Below are 25,465 nucleotides of genomic sequence, written 5' to 3'. Positions count from 1 at the left end.
TGGAATAATGTAGAAGAAGTTTATCCTCTAATTTATTATTTTAATCATTTTATTTTCAAATTTAACTTGATTTTATTTTTTTTTTCTCTCGTATTTGATTTTTGAAGAGGGAAAAATTGTCAAGAGAGAAAAATTTAAATTGTCGAAATAAATTTGCAATTCCTCGAAGAGAGACATATTTTAACCGATGATTAATAATTAGAAATAATTTTTAGTTGAAGGAGAATTGAGGTTTCTGAAACGGAGGTAACTTGCTCGTAAGCAATTTAAATGAGAGCAGATTTGCACGATCATGCTTTTTGCATTAAGAACTAGGAAAAGCAAGTAAAACAATTTTTACAAACTGTCAACACACCGTTAATATTTTCTCGGAATTCATCACTAATGTCCTTTAGACTAAGTTGAAAAAAATATGTCTTATTTTGCAAGAAAAATAATTTTTCTTCTCAATCGAAATCTTTTTTGCTTCTATACAGTCATTAATTTTGTTTTTTCCCCCTCAAGACAATTGATTCGGTGATCAATTGTTAGATATAGGTCTCTGTGCAAATTTTTTAAATCCACTTCTCAAGAATAACAACAATTGTTCAGAGAAGGCGACAGTGAAATCGAGCTGAAATGAGAGTATCAGTTTTTGAAGTCAAAAAGAACCGGTCAATCACCTTTGTCCTTCTTCGTCCTTTCTCCATTGCGAACATCATTTGAATTCCAAATTAAATCTAGGAATTCGGAAATTTTTTCTTCTTTTTTCTCCAATCGATTGATTTAATGAAAAAAAAAGAAAAAACGCGAAAATTCGAAATGTATTTAAATTTTTATACATCTCTTTTTAAATTTAAATCAAAAAACCATTAAGTTGATGTAGAATTCGTTTTTTTGGGTTCTAAATAAAAAAAACTTGTTAATTTGAATAAACTTCTGCTAAATGGTCACACACTCGATTATTGAGGTCTACTATATAATTTACTAACAATCTCTTCTAAAGAATTAAAATATTTATTTCATACATGCTCCAACTAACTGGAAAAATAGTGAATTAATCATTACTTTTTTCGTTCTGAGAATTATTTTTCTATTTCATAATTAAATAATTATCGAAAAATATTCACTTATCGCAAATCAAACAAATTTACGGTTGACAAAAAATTATTTTTCCAAATTTTTTTTAGCAAAATATTTATTTTTAATAAATATTTAATTAATTATTTAATTAATTTTTAACAAAATATTTCGTTTAAATATTTTTTTTATAAATAATAAATATTTTTTAAAATATTTTTTTATTATTCATTTATTTAATAATTAATTGGTACTGAATTAAATTTAATTACTGTCAATTCCCAATGTTTATAAATCCCGTAAATAAAACCACAATAATATGATTTATCAAAAAAGGCCTTTTATGATTGAGATTATTAACTTTACCGTTACTTTAAGTACACAATTTATTTTCTAAATTAGAAGGCTCCGAAGGATCGAGGGTCAAATAGCGTTTAAATTGTCACGAAAACTTTCATTTTCAAAGTTGTGAGTCTTTAAAATTCTTCAATATTTCTAGAAGAAATTAAAAATATAAAATTAATAGTTTAAAAATCATTAAAATTTTTTTTTAATCTAATAATTGTATTTAAATATTAATATTAATAGAAATTTATTTAAAAATTAAAATAAATGAAAAAAATTCAAACAAATGAAAAATGGTTTCGACAAAAAGTAAAAAAACAAGAATAACTTGTTTATAAGCAATAATTAAAATAATTTGTACAAAGTAAACAAAATTGTGACGAATGAAGAATTTCCGACAAATGGAATAAAATGAAAAAAATAATTTCGATTACTAGGTGATCTAATTATTGATGTGAATTTATGACAAGTACTAATCAATGAACTGGTAAAAGAGATGCTTCAAGAATTATACACGACGGGATGTGATAACTGGTCAAACTACTTCCGTAATTCGTTATAACTTTTATTATAATGAGATATTGACCTAATTTCCAACGACCTGAAATTCAAAAAAGAAAAAACGAAATATTGTTAAGAATTGAATGAAACTCAATTGTATTGAGTTATTATAAATAATATTAATCAAAATATTTAAATGCATAAGAGCCATTTTAGATTTTTGTTTACCAAAATAAAAATTATATGATCATTTAAAAATTTAACATTTTTTTTTCCTTTCGGACACGTGGATCGATTATTTTAATTTAACGCTAACCGTGAAAACCAGAAAACACGAAAAAAATACAAAATTTAAATATTTATAAATCTAAAGACTGGATTGTAAATTTGAGAGGACCACCTATAAAGATTTTCGGAGATTAGTGTATACGACAAATAAATGTTTTAAAGATGAGACCAGCAAAAATACAAAATAGAAAACAATTTCTTCTGTATTATCAAAAATTTTCCAGAAATTCGAATTTTTAATAAAATTAAATTATCTTTAAATTTATTTATCTTGAAAATTTTATTCAAAAACAATTTTTGAAAGATTTGACTATAGTTATTTTTCACACTATAAAAATTGTAAAAAAAATTCTTCTCGAGAATTCAATTATTTCCATAAATAGCAAAATTCTTTTAAATATTATTTTTTTAAAAAATTCTTCACAAGAATTATGTTTAAAATTTTTTTTAAATTATCCTCAAAATTTTAATTATCTTTATAAATGATAAAATTCCTCTCCAAAATTCAATTATTTTCAAAAAATTTCCTTAATTCAATAATTTTCAATATCTAGTGTTTTAATAAAATTATGTAAAAGAAATCAATTATTTAACAAAAATCCTAAAAGAATTGAAATATTGAATTATCAAAAAAATATTTTTTTTAAAATTAATTCTCAAGAATTTAATTATTCTTTTCAGAGAAAATAAAAAATTTTACAGGAATTCAATTATTTAAAAAAATTTTTAATTATTTTTAATACGATTTTAAATAAATTTATCGAAAAATGCAATTATTCTCAAAAATGTTATTTAAATTCAATTATTTTTACAAGCAATACAAATTTTTTCTGGAATTTAATTACTGAAGAATTTGTAATAAAATTCTTTATAAGAATTAAATTATTTTCTTAAATATTACAATTCTTTAAAAAATCAATTATTTTCATAAATTATAAAATTATTTTTAGGAATTCAATTGTTTTTATAAATAATAAAACTTATCGTGGAATTTCAATTATTTTTAATACAATTTCAATCGAATTCCTCGAAAAATGTAATTATTGTTAAAAATGTTATTAAAATTGGTCAATAAAATTCAATTATTTGAAAATTTGTTGATAACGATTTTTTATGGGAATTGAATTTTATGAAACATTCAATTCAATAAATTATTTATTTTTGCATTTAAATAATTGAATTCTCCTCCAAATTTCAATTATTTTGATAAATAATTGAATTGTTCTCCACAATTCAATTATTTTCAAAAATTCTTAGTAAATTCTACGCAAACATTTAATTATTTTCATAAATAATAACATTATTTTGAAGGATTCAATTTTATAAATAGTAAAATTCTTTGCAGAAATTCAATTAGTATCAATACATTTTAATAAAATTGAATTCATCAAATTTTCAATTATATTTATGAACAAACAAGATTATTTTAAAAAATTGAAAAAATTCTTTGTTTAATTCAATTATTTTCCAAATTTTCAATTAAAATTAGTAAAAAAAATATTATTTTCAAAAAGTTTAAAGAAAATTGTCAAAAGAATTTAATTATTCATAAAAACTCTATTAGAAATTTTGGAGGCCATTTGTATTTATTTATGTTCGAAATGAAATAATGTTAAATTTGATAAGAAAAAAAAACCGGCAAAAATTAGGACAAAGTCGGGAAAAACCCAAGAATTTTGTTGATCAAAAATATAGTAGACACCCTGATTTAATAAAAAAAAGTGGTATTTTGTTGCAGTATTTTGAACAAAAATCCAAAAAGTTCCACTTCCATAGCCTGTATATTAAATAAAATGATTCGTAAATTTTAAATAAAAATAAAACATAAATATTGTCGACTCGATATAAAATCGGAACGAAATTTAATGATGTAAATAAATTAATGACTTACGGGTCGCGAGAATGAACTGAGTTCTTTAAGGAAATATGGTAAATGTCAAAGAGATAGTAGAGATGATTAACGGTATAACCGGCTGCAATCGTTCATGAGCGCAACCTTGTGATTCTTCAGGTACTTCGTCTAATACCAGAAATCCAACGACAATTTTCTTGTCACATCTATTAATTTCAATCCGCAAGAAATTGCACAAATGTCCTCTTCCCGTTTACTTTTTTTATAATTCGAATAATACTCCTTTTCATCACTATATTTATACTATTTCTTTACACTTCTTCTGTGTCCTCTTACACACCCGGATCTTTCATCTAAAATTATTTGTTCCATTAAACTACAAAGATATTCGCCTCCAGGCTCTTGAAACTGTAAAAAAAATACGAAAAATTGTTAAAAATTAAAATAAAGTAATAAAAATAAAATATAAAATTATGTTAATGTTAAAAAAGGCAAAAAAGAAATATGAGGAATTTCGTAAATAAATAAATTAATTATTTTCATCGATGCAGTAAATATTGCTTAAAGTGCCGAGTAAAATTTGTAAAAATTATTTTTCATTGTTAGTTTAATTAAGTAACTAGTGAAATTAATTTTAGTGTTAACGTTAAGGAATGTGGTGTTTAAAGTACAATAAATAAATTACCTTGTATTATTTATTCTCACGATTTATCCTCGTTTTCTTTGGTGAATTCAATTAATAATCCTAATTATTTAATTTCCGTTCTGTAATCAACAGAATGTGGCTGATGATAATGACCTTGACATTCAATACCAAGTAGTTCACGTGCATAAAGTGAAAGAAAAATGTAAGTTTCCTGACCTAGTGAATCTTGAGATTATACAATTTTTTTAGTCTGCAATAACTAAAGATTCATAAATACTAGGAATTTATTTATTTATTTATAATTTCCTAATGCTGAAATTATAATTAACAATTTAATTCCAGATTTAATTTGAATTTTAATTACTTTAATTTATTACCTATTCTCAAAATTATTTTAGAATTGTTTTTTTGTAAAAGAGAAATTTTCTTTTGGACAATCATCATTTTGATTATTTATCATAATCAACTCAACTGTCTTGTTGAAGATGTTACTTTCTCACGTGCACACTGCTCATTAAATCTTATCCTATAATTACTTTCATATACACAACGCACTTGTATAGTAAAATATTTATATTATGCACGTTTTTGTACAATTTTATTATTTTATATATATAACATAGGATAATTAAATTAATTTGCAATCTCTACGTGTGTGTATCAAGTATATATACATATATTTTACAAATTATTAATTAACTCTGATTTGTACATTTTTCTAAATCCTAAAGTGTCTATAAGCCTCGAGGATCGGATTTTAAACTTTCGAGCTATTTTAATTTATCATTATTCATCTATTTAAAGATTAAAAATTTTATTTTTCCGATCTTTGTATAATAGTTGCCAGTGTTTTTCTTCTTTTAACAAATAATAATCGAGGATTTTAATTTTATATGTTAAGTACTCGAGTGTTATTTTTTAAAAAATATATTTGAATAAAATGTACTTTTTCTAAAAATCGGTACATTTTTTTCTAACGATTGCGAAAGAATTGACATTCTTGTTTTGTTTGATTAACTATTTTATAGGAAGTGATAAATTACTTCCAGTCGACAATATCGAGCCTCATTTATTATTAATTCGTCGAGTGCTATAATTGTTGCGGTAATTAAAAGAAAAAAAATCATCCAAAACTTTGTAAAAGTCATTAACGTGCACTTTAAACACAAAAACGTATTTAAAATATCATAAAACTCTGCGGAAAAGCCACATAGAATTATAAGTCACATTGTTTCTAAAAACATTTTTTTCCTATTTTTATCATTTTTGTACGTTTAGAAATAATTCTAAAAAAAATTTATTTCGACATAATTGTTAAAAATTAAAATATTTGTTTATTCGCTTACAATTTTAATAAAATTGTAAGCGAATTGTCTAATAATGTAAAATAAACTAAAAAACATATACTCTGTAAAAGTTAACAAAAAAATGTCAACTGTTCTGTAAATGATTGGTTTCAAAAAATAAATTTTAATCAAAGATTAATATTGAAAACAGTTTTGTCATGACTTTTATCGCTTTATTGCGATTTACTTTATGTAGAGACTAGATATTTATTAGCCAATTTGCCAGAAAATTTCTTTTTCAATTGAGAGAATTTCAAAGTTATTAAAGATTTAAAAAAAAAATTGTCTGGCGAACAATACATATCTTTCGTCAAACTATATAATTAAAATCGTTGGGAAATTTGACTTTGTCTTCTTAATTAAAATATCATTAAAAGTCGAAAATTACATTAAATTAATTATCTTTAAATTATTTTAAAATGTGTTTATAATCTTTAAAAAGTCTTTAAAAAATTCAAGTTTAAAGATATTGCATTTAACAAAAATAAATTTTGTTTTTAGATTTTAATTTAATGTAATTGAAAACGTACGATAAGCAAGTTTTTTTTTGATTTTGAAATATTCAATAAACGAATTCGTACCTTACTTTTCTTTATCACATTATATCTTGCTGAAAAATAGGAATTGTTTGCTATTCGAATTTAGGCCTCAATCAAAATTTTCCTCCTTGAAGGCTAAATCTATTGCACAGCCTACGTCGTTTACTATAAAAGCTGGTTTACATAAACCCTCCTCAAGTGGCAGAAAGTCTCTCGGACAATGATCGATTATGAAATTGGAATCTCGTTTATGAACTCCAGTTTCCACTAAAATACTGATGCAAGCCTTTGCGCTGGGTCCCGTGATATTATTTCCCAAAAGGCTTTCCAGAGTTCGAGTCTTCGTTCCTTTTCCTTTTGTATAACGCGCCAAATACTTGTCATATAAATTAGCACCAAATACGTCTGTGTTAATATTGTCACTGGAAAAATTTTACAAAGTTTCATTACTTGTTTTCTTTCAACATCAAAAAATATTTTTTGATTGATTTCAACTTTTCGAATACTTTTAAATTGTTAACAGGGTTGCCACAAAAATTTAATTTTGTTTTTCCCTAATTTCCAGCATTTTTCCTGACTGATTTTGACTTTTCCCCTGACCCAAAAAAAAAATATTCTGATTTACTCTAAAAATTATTGGATACTCAAAAAAATTTTCTACATTTATTTGCAAATTTCTTCAAAAGTAAAATTATTCGAAAACATCAGTAACTTCTTTTTTAAATAAATATTTAATTTTGAACCCTTTTCAAAATTCAATTATTTCTAAAAATTCACACTATAATGCGTATTATAATTTGAGTATTAAGAAATACTCAAATTATAATTTAAAATTTTAGGTAAAATTCATTATTTATGTAATCAATTTTTATTAGAACATTTTTCGAGAATTCAATTATTTAAATACTAAATAATTAATTTATTAAATAATTAAAAATATTTCTTAAAATTGAATTTTTATGAAGAATTTTATCAAAATTTTTAATAATAATAATTCAATTTTTTCGGTGAATTTAAAAAAAAATTTAAGAATAAATGCAATTTTCTATCATTTTATTTAAAATTGTATAAAAAATAATTGAAATTCTGCCATAAGCTTTTATTAATTATGAAAATAATTGAATTCTTGCAACGAATTTTATTAAAAAATTTTTTAAAGAATTGATTTCCAGTGAAGAATTTTATTTGTGAAAATAATTGAATTTCGGAGAAAAATATTATTTATGAAAATAATTAATTTCTTGTGAAGAATTTTATTCAAATTTTTTTAAATAATAATTGAATTTCTCAGAATTTTTGAAAACTTTAAAAAAAAAATTAAATTCCATCGAAAAATTTCATTAAAAAATTGAAAATCATTGAAATCTGACGCAGAATTTTATTAATTTTTTTTTTAAATAATTTAATTCCTGTGAAAATAATTGCTCTGGAAAAAAAGATTATTATTTATGAAAATAATTAATTTCTTGTGAAGAATTTTATTCAAATTTTTAAAAAATAATAATTGAATTTCTTAGAACTTTTTCAAACTTTTTCAAAAAGAATTAAATTCTATCGAGAAATTTAATTAAAAAATTGAAAATAACTGAAATCTGACGAAGAATTTTATTAATTTTTTTTTAAATAATTGAATTCCTGTGAAAATGTTTATTTTTGAAAAGAATTGAATTCTTGGGAAGAATTTTATTAAAATTTCTTAAATAATTGAATTGCTTCGAAGAATTTTATTTTTTAAGAAAATAATTGAATTGTTTCGAAAATTTTTACAAACAATTTTTACAGTAATTGTGTTCCAAGGATGAATGATATATTTTACGAAAATAATATTATTCTATGATCAATTTTATTATAATTTTTAAAATTTAGAAAGCATTTTATCAAAATTTTTTAAAATAATTGAATTCTCGAGTAAAATTTTATTGTTTATGAAAATAATTGATTTCTTGCGAAGAATTGTATTCAAATTTTTTTAAATAATTGAATTCGCATAAAAAAATGTATTATTTGTGAAAATCGGTGAAAATAATTGAATTTTTGAGAAGAATTGTATTGAAAATTTTTTTAAATAGTAATAGAATTTTTAAAAGAATTTTATTTAAATTTTTCAAAATAATTGAATTTCTCAGAATGATTTTTTTTCAATTCTCTGAATATATTTGAATTTTTTCGAGTGAATTTCCTGTGAAATTTTTATTAAAATTTAGTTTAAATAATTGAATTTTTTTGGAAAATGTTATTAAAATAATAGATATTAAAAATAATTGAAATAATTTATAAGTAATAATTTTATGCCAGTTGTTCAAAAATGAAGTCATTTAAAAAGAAATTATTGTCAGAAATAGAAAAAATTGAAGGTTTTGTATTAGAATTCTTGACAATTTTATAGTTTATGAGGCAAACAGAAAAGACTCTAAAATTCAGAATTTTCTTATAAATACTAAAAATTTAATTTTTCCCAGTACTTTTAAGAAAAATCCCTGACTTTTCCCTGATTTCTCTGACCAATTCTAATTTCCCTGAACTGTGGCAACCCTAGTTAAGTACTGTAAAATATATAAACGATGTAAACATATAAGAATAGACAATAATTAAATAAAACTTACCCTATAGCATAAATAGTATCTACATTATGATTTATTCCGATAGTTTCCGCATGGTCTAGAATTTTATGATTTGCATGGTAATAAGTTATTTCGCTAGGCTTTCCAACAAGTGCAGTGTAAACCATATCCTTGCCAGTGACTTTTTTGTACAAATTTTCGAGACAAAGTAGAAAAGCACCGTGTCCATAGCGAGGAATTGGCGCCTCCGAAACCCACAATAAATCCATATTGCACGCCAATACGGGAATGTGCGGATATGGAATTGACGGTGGCATTGTTGCTGGTTTACCATTTGTCATTAAAAGATCCACCATTAATTGCAACGGTGTTTCCCATGTTATAGGCTCGCTAAGCAGAAGAAGGCCTTCTATCGTTGGAAAATTTGGATCCACAGGACCACTCACTGCAACTCGCTTATCTTTATTTACATAATCTAAATTTGGATAATTTCTCACTAATTCTTCTATCGTTACTGTCTTATTAAAACCTAATTCTTTAGCTATTTCACGAATTTTCCCCTGGCCAGATATTAAAACCTGTTTATCACGAAACTGATGAAACATCTGGAGCGGAGAATGTGCCATTATCACTTGATCCTCGGACACCTCGATTCCTGTCCAATTCGTTAAGTCTGCTGCCTTTTCACTTCGTAAGGCATTACCGCTGTTTGTCACAAAAACAGTGGGTACACGAAATTTCCCATCCGGTCCTTTGAGACGTGAAAAGGATTCACGAACGGGGGGCAAGACATTTTTTCCTCGAACAATCACGCCATCGATGTCGAAGAGAAGGCCAAATTTTGACTTGCTACTCAATTGCTGAAAAAGGAAAATTCATTCTAAGTACAAAGAGAAATTTTTTTATAATTGATTCATATTTGATTAAAGTTAAAAACAATATTTTAAGACTAAAATTGAAGAAGTATAAAAATATATATAATGATGTATTGTGTACTTGGTCTTGTCAAAGTCAAAGTAAAAATAAATTCACCTTGTCGCTGTAGCAGTTACAAGGTATTTATATTTTTATCCTTGTACACTGTATTTGCGAACAATATAAAAAATAGAAAATAGTCAATTTTAACACAAATTCATTGCTTTATCTTCAATAAAGAATATATTTTTCTTACAAGTTTCATCAATTACAATGTAATAAATACAAGTCTGTCATGTTGGATTTTTGTATAGTTCATTTAAAAAAAAAGTTAAATAATATTGACAGAAATTTCGAAATTTATGACTTGACAGTACAAGTTTAGTTATTTGGTTAATTGCTTCATTAAAGATACTGTACTTTGAACAGTGAGACAGAGAATTTGACGGAACAATTGATTACTATATTTAACTGTAATGAAATAAACAATGCTTAATTTTCACACTAATTTTCTGTTTGTAAAGAGAGACAATATTTAATAATAAAAGAAAAAATGTTAAATTCAACTTACTTTAATACCAAAAAAACGTATTATGGCAGGTCGTTTTAGAATTTGTAGAATCGCCATATCGTTGGCGAAAGATAATTAGGAATTTTCGAAAAAATGGAACTTAAAAAATATCCTATATTCACAAGTCACACATAATGGGATTCAATTTTATTTGAGATTATATCGAACACATTACCACATGCACAAACGCAAGAGGCACACAGACACCACACACACACAAAAAGAACGTGACAATTTTTAAAGGTACAGTCACAGCTGTGCGTTTGCCCTCTGCTGGGCGCTGGCTGTTGCTCTGCAAGAAAAGTGATGCAAGATATGAGAATAATTAAAAATGAATGAATAAATTGATTGATAATGAGTAATAGTGTCTTGAGATATTTAACGTATGACTTTAATTGCTACACTATTCATTTTCGTCAATATAAAAGACTTTAAAAGTTTAAATAATTTTTAATTTTTATCGTTTTCAAATTTGGTGCCACTTCTTCTGTAGGTAAGGTAGGCAACGGACCTGTGACTGTGATTGCACCTTTAAGTGTCTTACGTTCAAAATCTATTTTCAAATTCGAACCGTGATTCTAATTTAATCAAACGTGATTTTAATTTTACATCGACATGTGCTAATTACATATCAAAATATAATAAGAAATTAGAATAATTTACTTATTTACTTGCCGCAAAATTCAAATCATTTATTTACGTAATATACCGAGTACGTGTGTGTGTTTCAACTTCCCAACCCTGATTTCATGTCAATAGTGAACAGACCCTGGTTTTATTTTGAATTTTGCAAAAATTAGTTGTAATTACTTGTTTTATTTTATTTATCACAGTTGTTTTAATCCACTTTTTATATTTTGGATGAAGAATTATTGAAAAATCATTATTTGTTTTGAATAAGTGTGAAATAAGTGTGAAATGTGGTCAACGAAATTGGTTTTTTTCAGTTTTTTCTCCTGCATAGATATCCCCTCTCTTTATGAAAACTCAAGAAACGGACAAACGACGCTTGTTCGATTGTTACTTGCATCTCTCCACAGTTTCTCGTAAACCGTTGTTGGTGTTGTGTTTACATTGTCGAAGGTAAACGTACGTTCTTCAGTATACCTGAGTTTAATTATCACCGCAGAGAGCCGGGAAAATTTATTTTTCCAAATTTTTCTCACAAGTTTATTTAATTAATCTTATTGGAAATACAGGAGAAAAATGGCAGTAACTGAGTGTTACGGGATGATAAAATATATTCTCGTGTTCGTGAATCTCATATTCTGGGTAAGTTTATTTCCGCCCTTCTATATGTACAGATGTATTTTAGATTTTTATTACTTTTAATATTGATGTGTGATTTAACTAATAACATTTTTATTTAATCTGATTTCATACATTTCTATTATTTTATCATAAATTTGTTTTTTCGAAAGAAAAGTTATTACATTTTAAAATGTATTTTAGAGAATAGAATTTACTTTTATTTAAAACCCAGTCTTTAGTTTGTTTTTGTCTGTTATGAAAATGTAAAATTAGAAATAATTCGAAAGATTAAATTGCCTGTTGACAATTTGCAATTAACTGTTGAAAATAATAAAACTGTTTTTAAGAATAAATTTTAGATTTTATCTCGGAAAAAAGGAAAGATTCTTTAATAAATTATGTCTAATTTAGTTTTATCGATTCTTTTCTACTTCTTTTTTCTATTTTCATTTCTAAGCCTGAATTTGTGGTTTTATTTTTTTTCTTCATGTACCAAAATTAGAATCATTTATTAGTAAAATCTAATTATAATATTTAATGAGGTATTACTGAAACTCGTTTTTATGGATTCTGTATATTTTGTTTTATTTACAAAATTCCATTAGAAACAAGCAAAATATATCCGTTATCTAAAATGTGTTTACCAGTTTCGATTCACGAAACGTATGGAGAGAAAATCATAAACATATTTCAATCTTTCTTTAAACGTATAGGAAACATCTGCTCGCACTGATTACAAAGGACATAATATTGTCGTATTTTCACTAATGTATTTAATTTTTTTTCTTCAAATTTTATAGTTTATTTTTTTACAATCATTGAAGGCACACTAGTGAGTTATCCTATAAATTTATGATAATTGTGAAATTTATTCATTCAATTATAGAAATAAAATTTCCTGAATTATTGATTTTAATTATTTTTAATAAAAATTTACTTTTTGTAGTTTTAATGAGAATATTATAATGAAAAGTCTCATTGGAGAAAAGTACACTTAACAAGAAATACAGTTTCCATTATACAGAGTACAGACTAAAGTGTGAAATTCTTATCGTGGTGAATTCAAGTCTTGTTTTAGTGAATGTTGAAAGGGGGTACTAAAACGCTGAAAACATCTTTTCTAAGCGCACGTGCTGCTCATGTTGAAATTCGATTCTAAGATTAGCTATGTGCATACGATAATATACTTATAGTATAGAAGTCTAGCCCTATTGATTTCAGGGATTTTAGAAATTCTCTAGAGAAAAGAAAGAAAATATTTGTGAATATTTACGAAAGAAAGCTTTAAAAAAAGATTAAAATATCTATAAACTATTCCGAGTACTAAAAATACAGTAATAATGAAATCATAAATATTTTTATACTTTAAGATGATCTCACAAGATGCATCACTACTGTAACTATTAAATAACGCAACAAAAATGAATTCACTTGATGTAACAGTTTATTTTTCTTTTCTCGAAAAAGAAACAAAATTATTTTTTTTAATTAAATTTTTATATTTATAATAAAATTGCAAAGTGATGAAAGAATTTAGATAAACCTTTAATTAATTTTTCTGCGATAAGAATAAAATTACTTTTTGAATTAATATAGACAAGGTCAACGAACTTGTGTAGGAATAAGACATTCTTTCTCTCTAATTAGAAGAGAATTATAATTGTCAGAATTATTCACAAAATTAAACTGGAACTGTGAATGAAAAATATTTTTATCGAGAAATTCTATTCTCGGTAATTTTTTTTTTTTAATTATTTCTGAAAATGTAAATTCATTCAATTGCGATAATTTGTATGAGTTAATTAATTAATTTCTTTAATTTGATTTCAATTTAATTATTTAAAATATTTTGTTTTATTTATCTGGCGAAAGGTAAATTTGATAAAAAAGAGAAAAGTTTAAAGACTTTTCGCTCTTGAAAATGAATAAATCCTGTAGTAGTCTAGCGCAGCTTGTATCGATTTACTCTTTTCCCAACTCGTCTTATTTAAATGAAACGTAATTTGTGTTTTATATATTTTACATCAACCGCAGCTTATCAAAATGATTAATATACTATTAAAACATATGTAGGTCAGACTTTTATTTTATCAATCAATCAGTCAATCAAGTTCATTCTCGAACCTCAAAATAGCTTTATTTTCATCTAATTATATCCCTATAGACAATTCGATGACAATGTTGTTTTAATGTTGTGTATTTATAGAAATCTTACAGTGCTAATAAAGTTTTCCCTTATTTATAAAAATAGTAACAAAAATTATTTTTTAAATTTTAAATTCCTATTATTTAAATTTAAATTAAAAATGTTATTTAACTTTTCTTAATTTATGTTTCGAAAGTTTTTAATACTGGTTTAATTTTTAATCGCACAAGAAAATGGTAATTTATTTTTGTTTAGGTTGAAAATTTATTTTTAATAGAAAAGTAAGAAAGAGTTGAAAAAATTGAAAAAAAAAATTCTTTTTAATTAATTTTTTCTTTTTTTAAAGTTTTTTTAAGATATAAAAGTAAACTTTTTATTGTTGAAACTATTGAATATGACTGTACATCTTTAAGTTGAGTTCGTCGACCACGTCCTTATTTGACCCGTCAGTTTGATTATCGTCAAACTCCTACGATATATGAGAAGAAAAAAAATGACATTCTCACTTTCACACTAAGATAAGGATTTTAGTTGACAGTAATTGAGCAATTATTGCAATTATTGTAGTTTTGCTTCACTTTAAGGTGCGATCGTGACTTTCTGTTGTTGGAAAAATACAATTTATTTTAGATGTCGAAAATAAAGTTCCGAGCAAAATCTGATTATCCTTTTTCTCAACTTTCTCTGGCAATGAGAAAAGGGGCCTTTGTGTATACATGCATCGTGCAACATACGAAAATGTTCACATGAAGTAGAAAGTCAAATATAGTTTATTATATTGAACAAAAATTTATTATAATTTATATTTTGCTGTAAAAATTTATTTTTATATTTTTTCCAATTTTCCTTTCTTTTTATTAAATTATCAAATTTTTTAATCGAATTTTTTTTCTCATTCAATATAAAATAGGAAAATTAAATATTTATATAAAAAAGATTTATTTTTTGCAAGGTAGCAATTTGTTCGCGCTTGGCTATTTTCTGTCTCGTTTTCTCCTTTTTTTCCTCCATTTCTGTTTACCAACTTTAACCAGATGGCTTATTTAGAGGTAATATAGGTATAAAGCTTTTTTTGAGGTAATGAGACTCGATACGGATGATTAAGACCAGAAAATTATTATCAAGTTTGATTTCTTTTTTCTATTGCAATAATTCAATTTATCTTGACAGTCATATATTTATAAAATTGCGAAAATGCATTTGCAGCCTACTGGTATTAAAACTTCCTACACGATTTTATAAAAGCCTTGAGATATCGAGAGACAGCTGCGGCGAAAGCTCGAGGAATTTTTTTTTCAAATTCTTTCCAATTTCACTTTATTGCAATAAAATTTTACTTCCTTTTTTCAAACATTTTTTATGCATATTTTCGAAGTTTATGTTTTAAAAAAAAAAAAAAAAGAAAGAAAGAGTGTCATGTTCAAGGAGAAATAATTGAAATTCCTGGCACAGATCCAATATTCCATTAACTACTGTTATGTTTACTTATTATTTTTTGTTTTCCGCCTTGTTTTAAAGAAGCTCTTTTTTGTTTATTTTTTTCTTTATTAAATTTCAGTATTTTTTTACAAGCGACTAATTTTTATTGTGGAAAGAAATGCATAAAAAATAGTTATGTATTTCCGCATTAAATTTATTAAACGGTAAATTTATTTATTAAAATGGTTTTATTCGTTTTATTATTTGGCGATAAAGAAAAGTACATTCGTTTTATTATTTTATTTAATTAAGGAATATTGAATAATTTAATATTATTTTTATCTTACATTAAAATCTTCACTATAACATCGTTGTTAACTCTTAAAGTGCCTTTCCTAATATGTTTCATTATTATTGTGATAATAAATCCCTAAGAGGTTCTAATTAAATTGGAACTCAAATTGAATAATAAAATAGGACACTTGGAATTAAAATTTTGTTAAATATAAAAACAGAATTTTTTCACTAACTATTTTTTTATTAACTTTGCTTAATAATAAATTTAATTTTAATGAAATAAATAAAATAATAATTACATTAAAATTTCGAACATTCAAATAAACGAAATATTTTTTTCTATTTAAGTATTTTCAAAAATTTTTATATTATATTAATAATTTATTATATTTATATTCTAATAATATATAAAAAAATAATTTTTAAAACTTAAAAAAGAAAATAAAATAAAATTCGTAACTTTAATTTAAGTATTAAATTGAGAGTTAACTGAATAATATTCTCTCACCTTGAACTTTATATCACATTTTCAAGTTGATAATAGATACAAATGTTTCTTTTTTCATTAAATTTCTTAATTGTTTATGAAAAATTGTGTGATGGAATTTTATTTTTAACAATTTTTTACCAATTTTTTTATACAAAATACCTGATATATTTTTTATTTTTTTAAAAATCTATTTACAAATGTTGAAAATTTATAAATAAAAAAAATACAATACAATTTTTTAATTTTCATTAATAATGAACATTTTTTCATTATTATATTTAGATTTTAATACAAGAAATGCAATAAAATCCTCGAATTTTATTATAAATTTACAAAACATGAAATATATATTTTTTTTAAATAAACAATTGTAAATTCTATTTAATAAGATTTAAAATTGAGATTTTTCCAACGATTCCAATGCAAATATGTATTTATGAGTATAAAGTTAACTGTGTTAAGTCTTTACCTGTGTTATGCTTATACAGTCAATAAAATGAATGCATCCCTGAACGTAACGGTTTATAACAATAGTCATGTCCAGAAAAATGATTTCACATTCTTTAAACTTCATATTATACTAAATGTTTCTATAAATTTATGAAAATACCGCTTAAAATAACAATAAATAGAAAAAAAGAAAATTCATAATTGTGTTTATTCTTGAAATCTAATTTCACTTAAATATTTCAAAATTAATTCAATTTTAAAATAATTTAATTAAAAATATAAAAAATATTAGATTTAAAAAAAAATTTTTAAATTTAACTTTTTCTGAAATTAGTTAAATTTTTTAATATATATTTAATTAATTATTAAAAATAATGGATTTATGACAGAATTTTAGTTAAAAACAGTCAAACAAATTGAATTTTGAAGCAATTACAAATTATTGCAGAAATTCAATTACTTTCAAAAATTTTAATAAAATTCTTGGCAAAATTTTAATTATTTTCAAAAAATTTCCTCAATTCAATGATTTTTAATATCTACTACTTTAATAAAAATTTCTAAAAGAATTCAATTAGTTAACAAAAATTTTAATAAAATTCTACGCAAACATTTTATTATTTTCATAAATATGTAATAAAAATTTCACAGGAATTCAATTATTTACAAATTATTTTCATATATCATTCAATTAATTTAATAAATGATGACATTTTTTACAGGGATTCAATTATTTTTATAAATAATAATAATAATACTCAGTGCTGAATTTTAATTATTTCTAATACAATTTTAGTGAAATTCATCGAAAAAAGTTATTATTCTTAAAAATTTTATTAAAGTTTATCAAAGAAATTTAATTATTTCAATAACCTTTGCTACAATTTATTTATTAGAATTTCAGTATTATTTTCAATAAATTATTAATTAAATTTCTTTAAAGAATAAAATTATTTTCAGAAATCTTAATGAAATTCTTTGCGTATCAATTCAATTTTTTTCAAAATAATTTTAATAAAATTCTTCACAGAAATCGAATTATATTGTGCTGTTATTTTGAATAACATAATCGAATTATGTTTAAAAATTTACAAAAAGTCTCGTCAAAATTCCAATTGTCTTTATAAATAATAAAATTTTTCTCCGAAATTCAATTATTTTCAAAACTTTTAATAAAATTCTTGGCACAATTTCAATTACTTTTAATACAATTTTCATCAAATTTCTCGAAAAATGCAATTATTCTTAAAAATTTTATTAAAATTTGTCAACAGAATTCAATTGTTTAAAACTTTGTTGATAAAATTCTTTATGAAAATTCAATGTTAAGAAACATTCAATTGTTTAATAAAATATTTATTTTTATAGTTAAATAATTGAATTCTCGTAGAATTTTCTAAAAAATATTGATTTAAAAATGAATTTCAAATTAAAATCTTTGAAAATTTGAACTTTTCATTCTTTTAATTAAGAATTCTATATAGAATTAATTTTTCTCAATAAGTTTAATGGATTTTTTTAAATTATTTGAAGTTTTTAATTTCTAATATATTGAATTGGAGAAAACTTATTATATTTTTTTTAAATAATTGAAATCCTGTGAAGAATATTATTATTTATGAAAATAATTGAATTCTTACAACGAATTTTATTAAATTTTTTTAAAAATAATTGAATTGTTTTGAGAATTTTTTTAAAATAGTAAATTTTGAAAATATTCGAATTTCAGCGAAGAATTTCATTATTTGTGAAATGTAATTTAATTCTAGCAAAAAATGTTTGAAAATAATTACATTTTTCGATGAATTCATTTAATATTGTATCAAAAATAAATAAATAATTTAAATCCTAGGAAAATATAATAAAATCCTAGGACAATTCTAGGAAGAAATAATTTTTCATTTTATTCGAATTTTTGAAATAATATTCCATGAATTTTGCTGCAGAGGTAAAAAATATACAAAATGAAAGAAAGAATTTAAATACATTATATATATTGGGAGCAAAATTTATATTCATTTAGAAAAGTGTTTTAATACAAAACTTCCCCCATGACAGAAATAATATTGAGCCAGTTGTGTGTAAAATAATAAGTTCTTTACTGTCCACCTGTTTCTGAGGGAATATGCAAAAGGAGGGTTCGCGGATAATTATGTAGCTTTTATTGAACCGTCTAAGTCTTTTGAGGAGTGAGAGAGAGTGTGTACACGCCTATGAGGGTGCAATAAAATTGTAGGTTTACATACATATATATTTCTAGTACAAAAGTTGTTGTCCAGACCTTTTTTACAATTTCACGAACCCGCAACAAATTTTCCATGAATTCTATATGAATCTATACGAAGGGATTGTGTATATGCACATTTTTTTGTTTCCAACAAAATTATGTCTCGTTTTCTTTCTGCGAATTGCAAATAATTACATGAGATAATAATAGTAAAAGTACTTGATTAAATTTTGGAAATTTTTCTATTTATAAATATTTTTGAAAATTAATACTGAATTCAAAAATAGAAATTTATTTCAATAACAATTTTTTTAATATAAAGAAAATATTTTCTTATTAAAAAATAGAAGTGTAAAAATAAGGACATGTAAAAATAATAATAAAGCTGATAGTGATGATAATGTACCTAATTAATAATAAGGGTAATAATAGTATAAGTAATTGAAAAATCGTCACATATGTTTGCTTGATGAAATAAGCAAGATATTTATTTTCAGAAGGGAATTCTTTTTAAGTTATCAATTCGTAAAATCCTAACTAGTCATTGTTTTCATTGCCATATATTGTAAATATCCTTCGTGACACAAATTAATACAAAAGCCTGGAAACGGATAATTAAACATTTTTATGTAAACGTGACGACACTAACAATATTCTTTTCCATAAAAGAATAAAAATAAAAATGAAAATATTTTCTACAAGGTTGAAAAATAAAATTTGTATTCATTCTTCTCTTGAAACAAAAATTTAATAAAAAAGGAAATTAAAGATTATAAAAAATTTTTTACTATTTTTCCTTTTTAGACAACAATTTCTTTTATCAGAAAAAGAATTTATGTTTATCCAAGTAATTTTTATATTATTAATAATTTAATATTATTTCAGTTCACTTTTGAATGAAAAAGCATATAATTGATCAAATAATATTGTTATTATTCCTGTTTATTGCAATACAAGAAAAATAAAATTTGCTATGAGTGCACTTCGAAACGAAAACGTGTACTTCGAGTTGAGTTGATTGTCGCATAAAAAAAAGAAATGAGTATAAACTTACTGTAAAGTGTCGAGTCGACTGAAATTTAAACCTGAATCTGAAAATCTTGTTGCATTTAACGTAGCATATATTCACATTCATATAACAATGGGCAATATACGCCTTAATAAGGTCAGGGACTTAAAAGTATCATTTTTCAAGCTTGGTATATTGTGGCGTTTAACTCCAGCTCGACTCTTCCCTGACAAGTTATTTTTTTTATTATTATTATTATTATTACTATTACAAAAAAAGTTACAAAAAATTCGATAATAGAATAATTTTATTTAAATAATTTATATAAAGAATACAATAATAGTATAAAGAAATTTATTCATCAATTTTAATAATACTTATTTTATTCCTAATAAGAAATAAAATAAACTCTAGTCTAATGCGAAAGCATGATCCACAAGTTTTGAATGCTTAAATAAAGGAAATATTTTTAATGAAAAATATTTCCATAAATTACTGATTGAAATAAAAATTAAAAACTTAAATTTAACATTTACAGGATGTCTACTAACCGGGAAATCCAGGAAAACCGGAAAATAGCCGAGAATTTAAATTGACCGAGAAAACCCGGGAATAAGCCAGGAATTTTATACCAAACCGGGAATTTGTTTTCACTAAATAAAATTTAAAAAAGTTTTATTATTTTAATTTGTTTTTAGAATATGGTTTTTTATTTCAATTTTTATAGATATTTATACTGTTCTCTAAAGTATTATAATTTTATTTTTAAATATTTCTTCGTAATATATTCAATTATTTTCATAAATAGTTAAATTCATTGCGGAATTTCAATTATTTAAAAAAAAAAAATTTTAATCGAATTCCTCGAAAAATTTAATTATTCTTAAAAACTTTATTAAAATTCGTCAAAAGAATTCAATTATTTCCATGAATAGCAAAATTCTTCAGATTTACTAAATTCTTTTGAATATTATTTTTAAAAAATATTTTTCACAAGAATTCAATTATTATCATAAATTTCCATAAAATTCTAAAAAACAATTCAATTATTTTCAAAACTAATAAAATTCTTCGCAAAGATTTAATTATTTTCATAAATATGTAATAAAATTCTTTGGAAAGATTCAATTACTTTTATAAATAATATGTAGTTCAATTCTTGACATGAAATTATCAAATTTTTTAAAAATAATTAATTTGTTTCAAAAAAGATTATTAAAATATTTGAAAATCATTAAATTTTTTCAAGAAATTTAATTAAAATGCATTGAAAATAATTAAATTCTAATAAAGAAATTTAATCAAAATTTTTGAAAGAATTAAGTTCTTTTAAGAAATTTTATTAAAATTGTCTTAAAATTAGGAATTGAATTTATGCGCAGCATTAATTTATTTATGAAAACAACAAAGCAAAAAATAAGAGAAAAAGTAACCTGAAATTGTTAAAATTACAAATTCAATTGTTTTCAAGAAAATTTAAATTCATTCGAAGAATCGAAATAAAATTCTACTGGAAAGAAATCAATTCTTCAAAAGAATTGTATGAAAATTTTTGAAAATAAAATAATAATTTAATTTTTTCAAGCAATTTGTAAAAAGTTTTCAAATATATAATTGAATTTTATCAAAAAAAGTTTGTTGACATTGTATTGAAAATAATTTAATTTCTTCGAAAAGTTGTATTATTTCTGAAAATATAATTGAATTCTTGCGAAGAATTTTATTATTTATGAAATTAATTGAATTCTTGTGGCGAATCTTATTAAAATTTTCTGAGATAATTAAATTATTCAAAGAATTTCATTAAAACTTTTCAAAATAATTGAATTATTCTTTTAAAAATTTTTATTAAAATTGTCTAAATTCTTTCAAAAAATTGAATTAAAATTGTATACTAAAATTAACTGAATTCTCCTAAAGAATTAAAAAAATTTCTGAAAATATTTAATTTCCACCACGAAATTTTGTTAAGATTGAATTGAAAAGAATAGAATGCCTCTGAAGAAATTTATTAGCTTATGAAAATACACAGTAAAATTCTTTGCAGAAATTCAATTAGTATCAATACATTTTAATAAAATGGAATTAATCAAATTTTCAATTATAATTATGAACAGACAAGATTATTTTAAAAAATTGAAAAAATCCTTTGTTTAATTCATTTATTTTCAAAATTTTCAATTAAAATTATTAAAAAAAACATTTTCAAAAAATTTAAAGAAAATTGTGAAAATGTTCGAAATGAAATAAATTTAAATTTGATGGGGAAAACTAGGACAAAGCCAGGAAATAACAGGGAATTTTGTTGAACGAAAATAGTAGACACCCTGATTTAGGAACTTATTTATAATCAATTCTTTTGAAAGTGACGGAAACTGATTGTAATAAAAATTGAATGTCAAGAAGAAATAATAAGAGAAATTAATAAAAAAAATGTAATTTTTCTTTTTTACAGGCCGTAGGATTGGCTGTAGTGGTATTGGGATCATGGATGCTAACGGACAAAACGTTTTTGGTATCGCTGTCAGAACAGGAGCAACACTACAATATGGGACTTTATGTTCTCCTTGGTGCCGGAATTTTGATTATTGTTGTTTCATTCCTCGGATGCTGTGGAGCTTTCAAAGAATCGCAATGCATGCTGGTCACTTTCTTCAGTTTGCTACTGGTCGTAATTGTTGCACAAATTGCCGCCGGAGCTTGGCTCTACACGAATAGAGAACGTTTAGACGAGCTGGTTAAAGATTCTTTCGCTGAAACTGTCAAAGTAATTTTATTCAGTTATAAATTATTTAATACATGCATTTCTTGATAGTTTTTTTTTATAAATGTTTAATTTTTTTTGACAGAATGAATACGGTAAGATTGAATACCGTACGGATATTGTCGACACTGTTCAATCGAGTTTTGGTTGCTGTGGAGCATCCGGTCCTTCTGATTGGGCTGCGAGTAAATACAATAAAGGTGGACAGGATGGTTTAAGCTTTTCCGTATCTGCCAACGCCAACAGATATAAAATTCCACAATCCTGTTGCATAAATAAGGAATCTGCAATTTGTCGAGGTGGACCTGTAGCCAGTCTTGGAGCTCGTATTAGTTCTGAAATTTATTCAGACGTAAGTAATTCTTTTCATTCATTAATTCTGAATAAAGAAATATTTATGAGAATTTCTATTTTATTTTTCAGGGCTGTACGGAGAAAGTAATAGGCGCCTTAAAATCTCAAGGAATAATTGTGTTTGGCGTTGCAATTGGAGTGGGAATACTGGAATTTTTGGGTCTAATTTTCTCGTTGATTCTCTGCTGTGCAGTCGGTTCATCAGAGAGGTACAAGGCCTAAAAAAACAACAACAAAGAAGAAGCTTTTTCATGTATCAAGACTATCTCTTCTTTCGCATCCCCTTGTGTGATATAAACCTGTTGTCTTGAATTAATTTTCCATGTGACAAAGATGCAAGGAATCAAAAGAGATAAATACAATGGACAACTGGTACAAATCTGAGATTAAGACACAAAAAAATGGGGCCATATTTAAGTAAGATTCGATTAAATTATATACACTCCAAAGAAAAATTGATTATCAATTCGCAAACGAAAAAGTGGAACAAATTTGGAAAAGAATAATTTCTATAAATACAAGGAGACTAGATTTTTTTCACTAACTGGGACCTGAATAAGAAAACAAAAGGTAAATTTATTTAATATTCTCATATTTACCGTGCGACAAATTTTTTATTGCATAGCGAATGAACAAACTAAAATAATATCTAGTCGCACAAATTAGGAATTGATTACAGAAATAAAGAAAAGTTCCACATTTTAAACAAATGTTTCTCGTACAGTTCAAATAATCTTTACCACCAAAGATGACAAGTTTCGGAGAGAAAAAATAGGCTTTTTTTATATAAGAGATTGTGTTGGGAGAATGAAAACAAAAATTCGCCAAGTCGAACAAAAAAAAACCCATTTTCTCAAAAAGAGAAAATTTATACTTAAATCAAGTTCGATTTGTCGTATTTTCACAAACAGAGCTTAAAATTTTTACTTAGCTTTATATTTACACTTTTCGTCTTCGATTGTGTTCAAGTAGTTTGACGAAACTAAGATAAGTACATTTTTTTGTATTTATGTTTTTAAGTTACGGTGGATACGTTACTTTGTTGAATACAAAAAAATTTCACAATAACTATTAATATTTACTTTAATTTAAAAAGAAAAGGAATCTCTGAAACTTAAAATCGAAAAGGAAAAATATTAGATAATCAAGATATCTAAAAGAAAATATTCTGAATAAGATGCACGTGGCCAAAGAATTCGTTTTTGAAAACCTTTTTACTATTAAAAGGAATATTATTAAAAATAAGAGAGAGAGAGAAAAAATTAATAATTATAATACGAAGCACGTTAAAAACGTGTAGCATATTAGAGATATACTTAGAAAAGAAAAGAGAGATTATTAACTCTGAAAACTCTTAAGGCATTGTGTCGATATTGATATAATTGTTGAAATCTCAATGACGATCAAATTGTTATAGTTAGAAGAAAATAAAAAAAAAACTATAACAATGTTGCAGCCATGACAAAGACTTAATGTATGAAAAAGGTATTAAAAATAAAATATAATGGATATCACAAATATTTGCGTAATATTACAAAAAAAAAAGAATAATATTATATAAAAAATATATAATATTTCTAAGATGGAAATCATGGATTTCGAAAGTCATAATATAACGTACAGCATAATAAGCATACCTCGTTGATCATTTAATGATTTTGATATCAATATTTACAATATTTTCGATTTTTTTTTCTATTCTATATAATGAATTTTTCTATGTCGTATTTGTATTTATTCGAAGTCTACAGTTCATATTCTCAAAATTAATTATCATCAATTAGTTTACAAATTTAGATTTTTCGAAAATTCTAGAAAAACAGAAAAGCAAAAATAATAAAATATAAGCATAAAGAAAATATTTCCCTAACTTATTAATTCTTATTGAATTTCTTTTCCTAAATATTGCAACTGTAGACTTCGTTAAAAAAATATTAAATTATTTACTGTTAATGAAAAAAGAAAATAATAATAATAACAAGAATGAATGTCATTGTATTGAGTGATTTGTAACAATGCAATAAGTCATATTATTAGTCAATATAGTAAATATATTATATATTGTGCCCTCAGAGTTACTGTGGAGAATTTATGATAATATATAAATCATAATATAACATTTATTTTTAAGTAATTAATTTTGTGCGTGTTTATATTCGTTTAAATCAATTTCTCGCAAAAGTTAAGCGCTTTCATTGAAAAAGAAAATAATTAAAAAAAAGAGAGAAACAATCCCTTGTATGAATGTGGAACAAATAAAATCTGTATCATGTAGTCTCAAAGACTTGGGAGATTTTTCCAAAATTATATTTTCGTAATCAATGGTATTCGCATTTAATTTTGTATTATTATACATATGTATAATACATATAGATAAGAGAGGCTACATGCAAATGTCAAAACGTTCAATATATATAAATCAAATTCTGAAACAA

General features: G+C 23.7%; 2 protein-coding genes across 3 annotated transcripts; one reads left to right on the top strand and one right to left on the bottom strand.

Annotated features, from left to right (window-relative positions):
- Positions 1 to 1,745: 1,745 nt before the first annotated feature.
- LOC122508143 (haloacid dehalogenase-like hydrolase domain-containing 5) lies at positions 1,746 to 10,835 on the bottom strand. Of its 2 annotated transcripts, XR_006302196.1 has the most exons (6): positions 10,624 to 10,835; positions 9,180 to 9,997; positions 6,619 to 6,998; positions 4,731 to 4,810; positions 4,085 to 4,453; positions 1,746 to 2,005 (listed from the first exon to the last, which is right to left on the bottom strand). XR_006302196.1 is itself a non-coding variant. In XM_043621273.1 (3 exons), exons 1-3 carry the CDS (start codon positions 10,678 to 10,680, stop codon positions 6,686 to 6,688), a joined length of 1,188 nt encoding a protein of 395 aa, XP_043477208.1. In that variant the 5' UTR covers positions 10,681 to 10,835; the 3' UTR covers positions 5,340 to 6,685. The 2 variants fall into 2 exon arrangements, 1 of the variants encoding a protein (XP_043477208.1); XM_043621273.1 differs by lacking the exons at positions 1,746 to 2,005; positions 4,085 to 4,453; positions 4,731 to 4,810 and having other exon boundaries at positions 5,340 to 6,998.
- Positions 10,836 to 11,506: 671 nt separating this feature from the next.
- LOC122508142 (CD9 antigen-like) lies at positions 11,507 to 25,465 on the top strand. The gene is made up of 5 exons (XM_043621272.1): positions 11,507 to 11,706; positions 11,823 to 11,895; positions 22,368 to 22,679; positions 22,762 to 23,028; positions 23,100 to 25,465. Exons 1-5 carry the CDS (start codon positions 11,603 to 11,605, stop codon positions 23,250 to 23,252), a joined length of 909 nt encoding a protein of 302 aa, XP_043477207.1. The 5' UTR covers positions 11,507 to 11,602; the 3' UTR covers positions 23,253 to 25,465.

This window comes from Leptopilina heterotoma, unplaced genomic scaffold, assembly GCF_015476425.1.
Source record: "Leptopilina heterotoma isolate Lh14 unplaced genomic scaffold, ASM1547642v1 Lhet_53, whole genome shotgun sequence".
NCBI lineage: Eukaryota > Metazoa > Arthropoda > Insecta > Hymenoptera > Figitidae > Leptopilina > Leptopilina heterotoma.
Note: the sequence above shows the minus strand (reverse complement) of the source record. Positions and strands in the feature narration are given on the sequence as shown.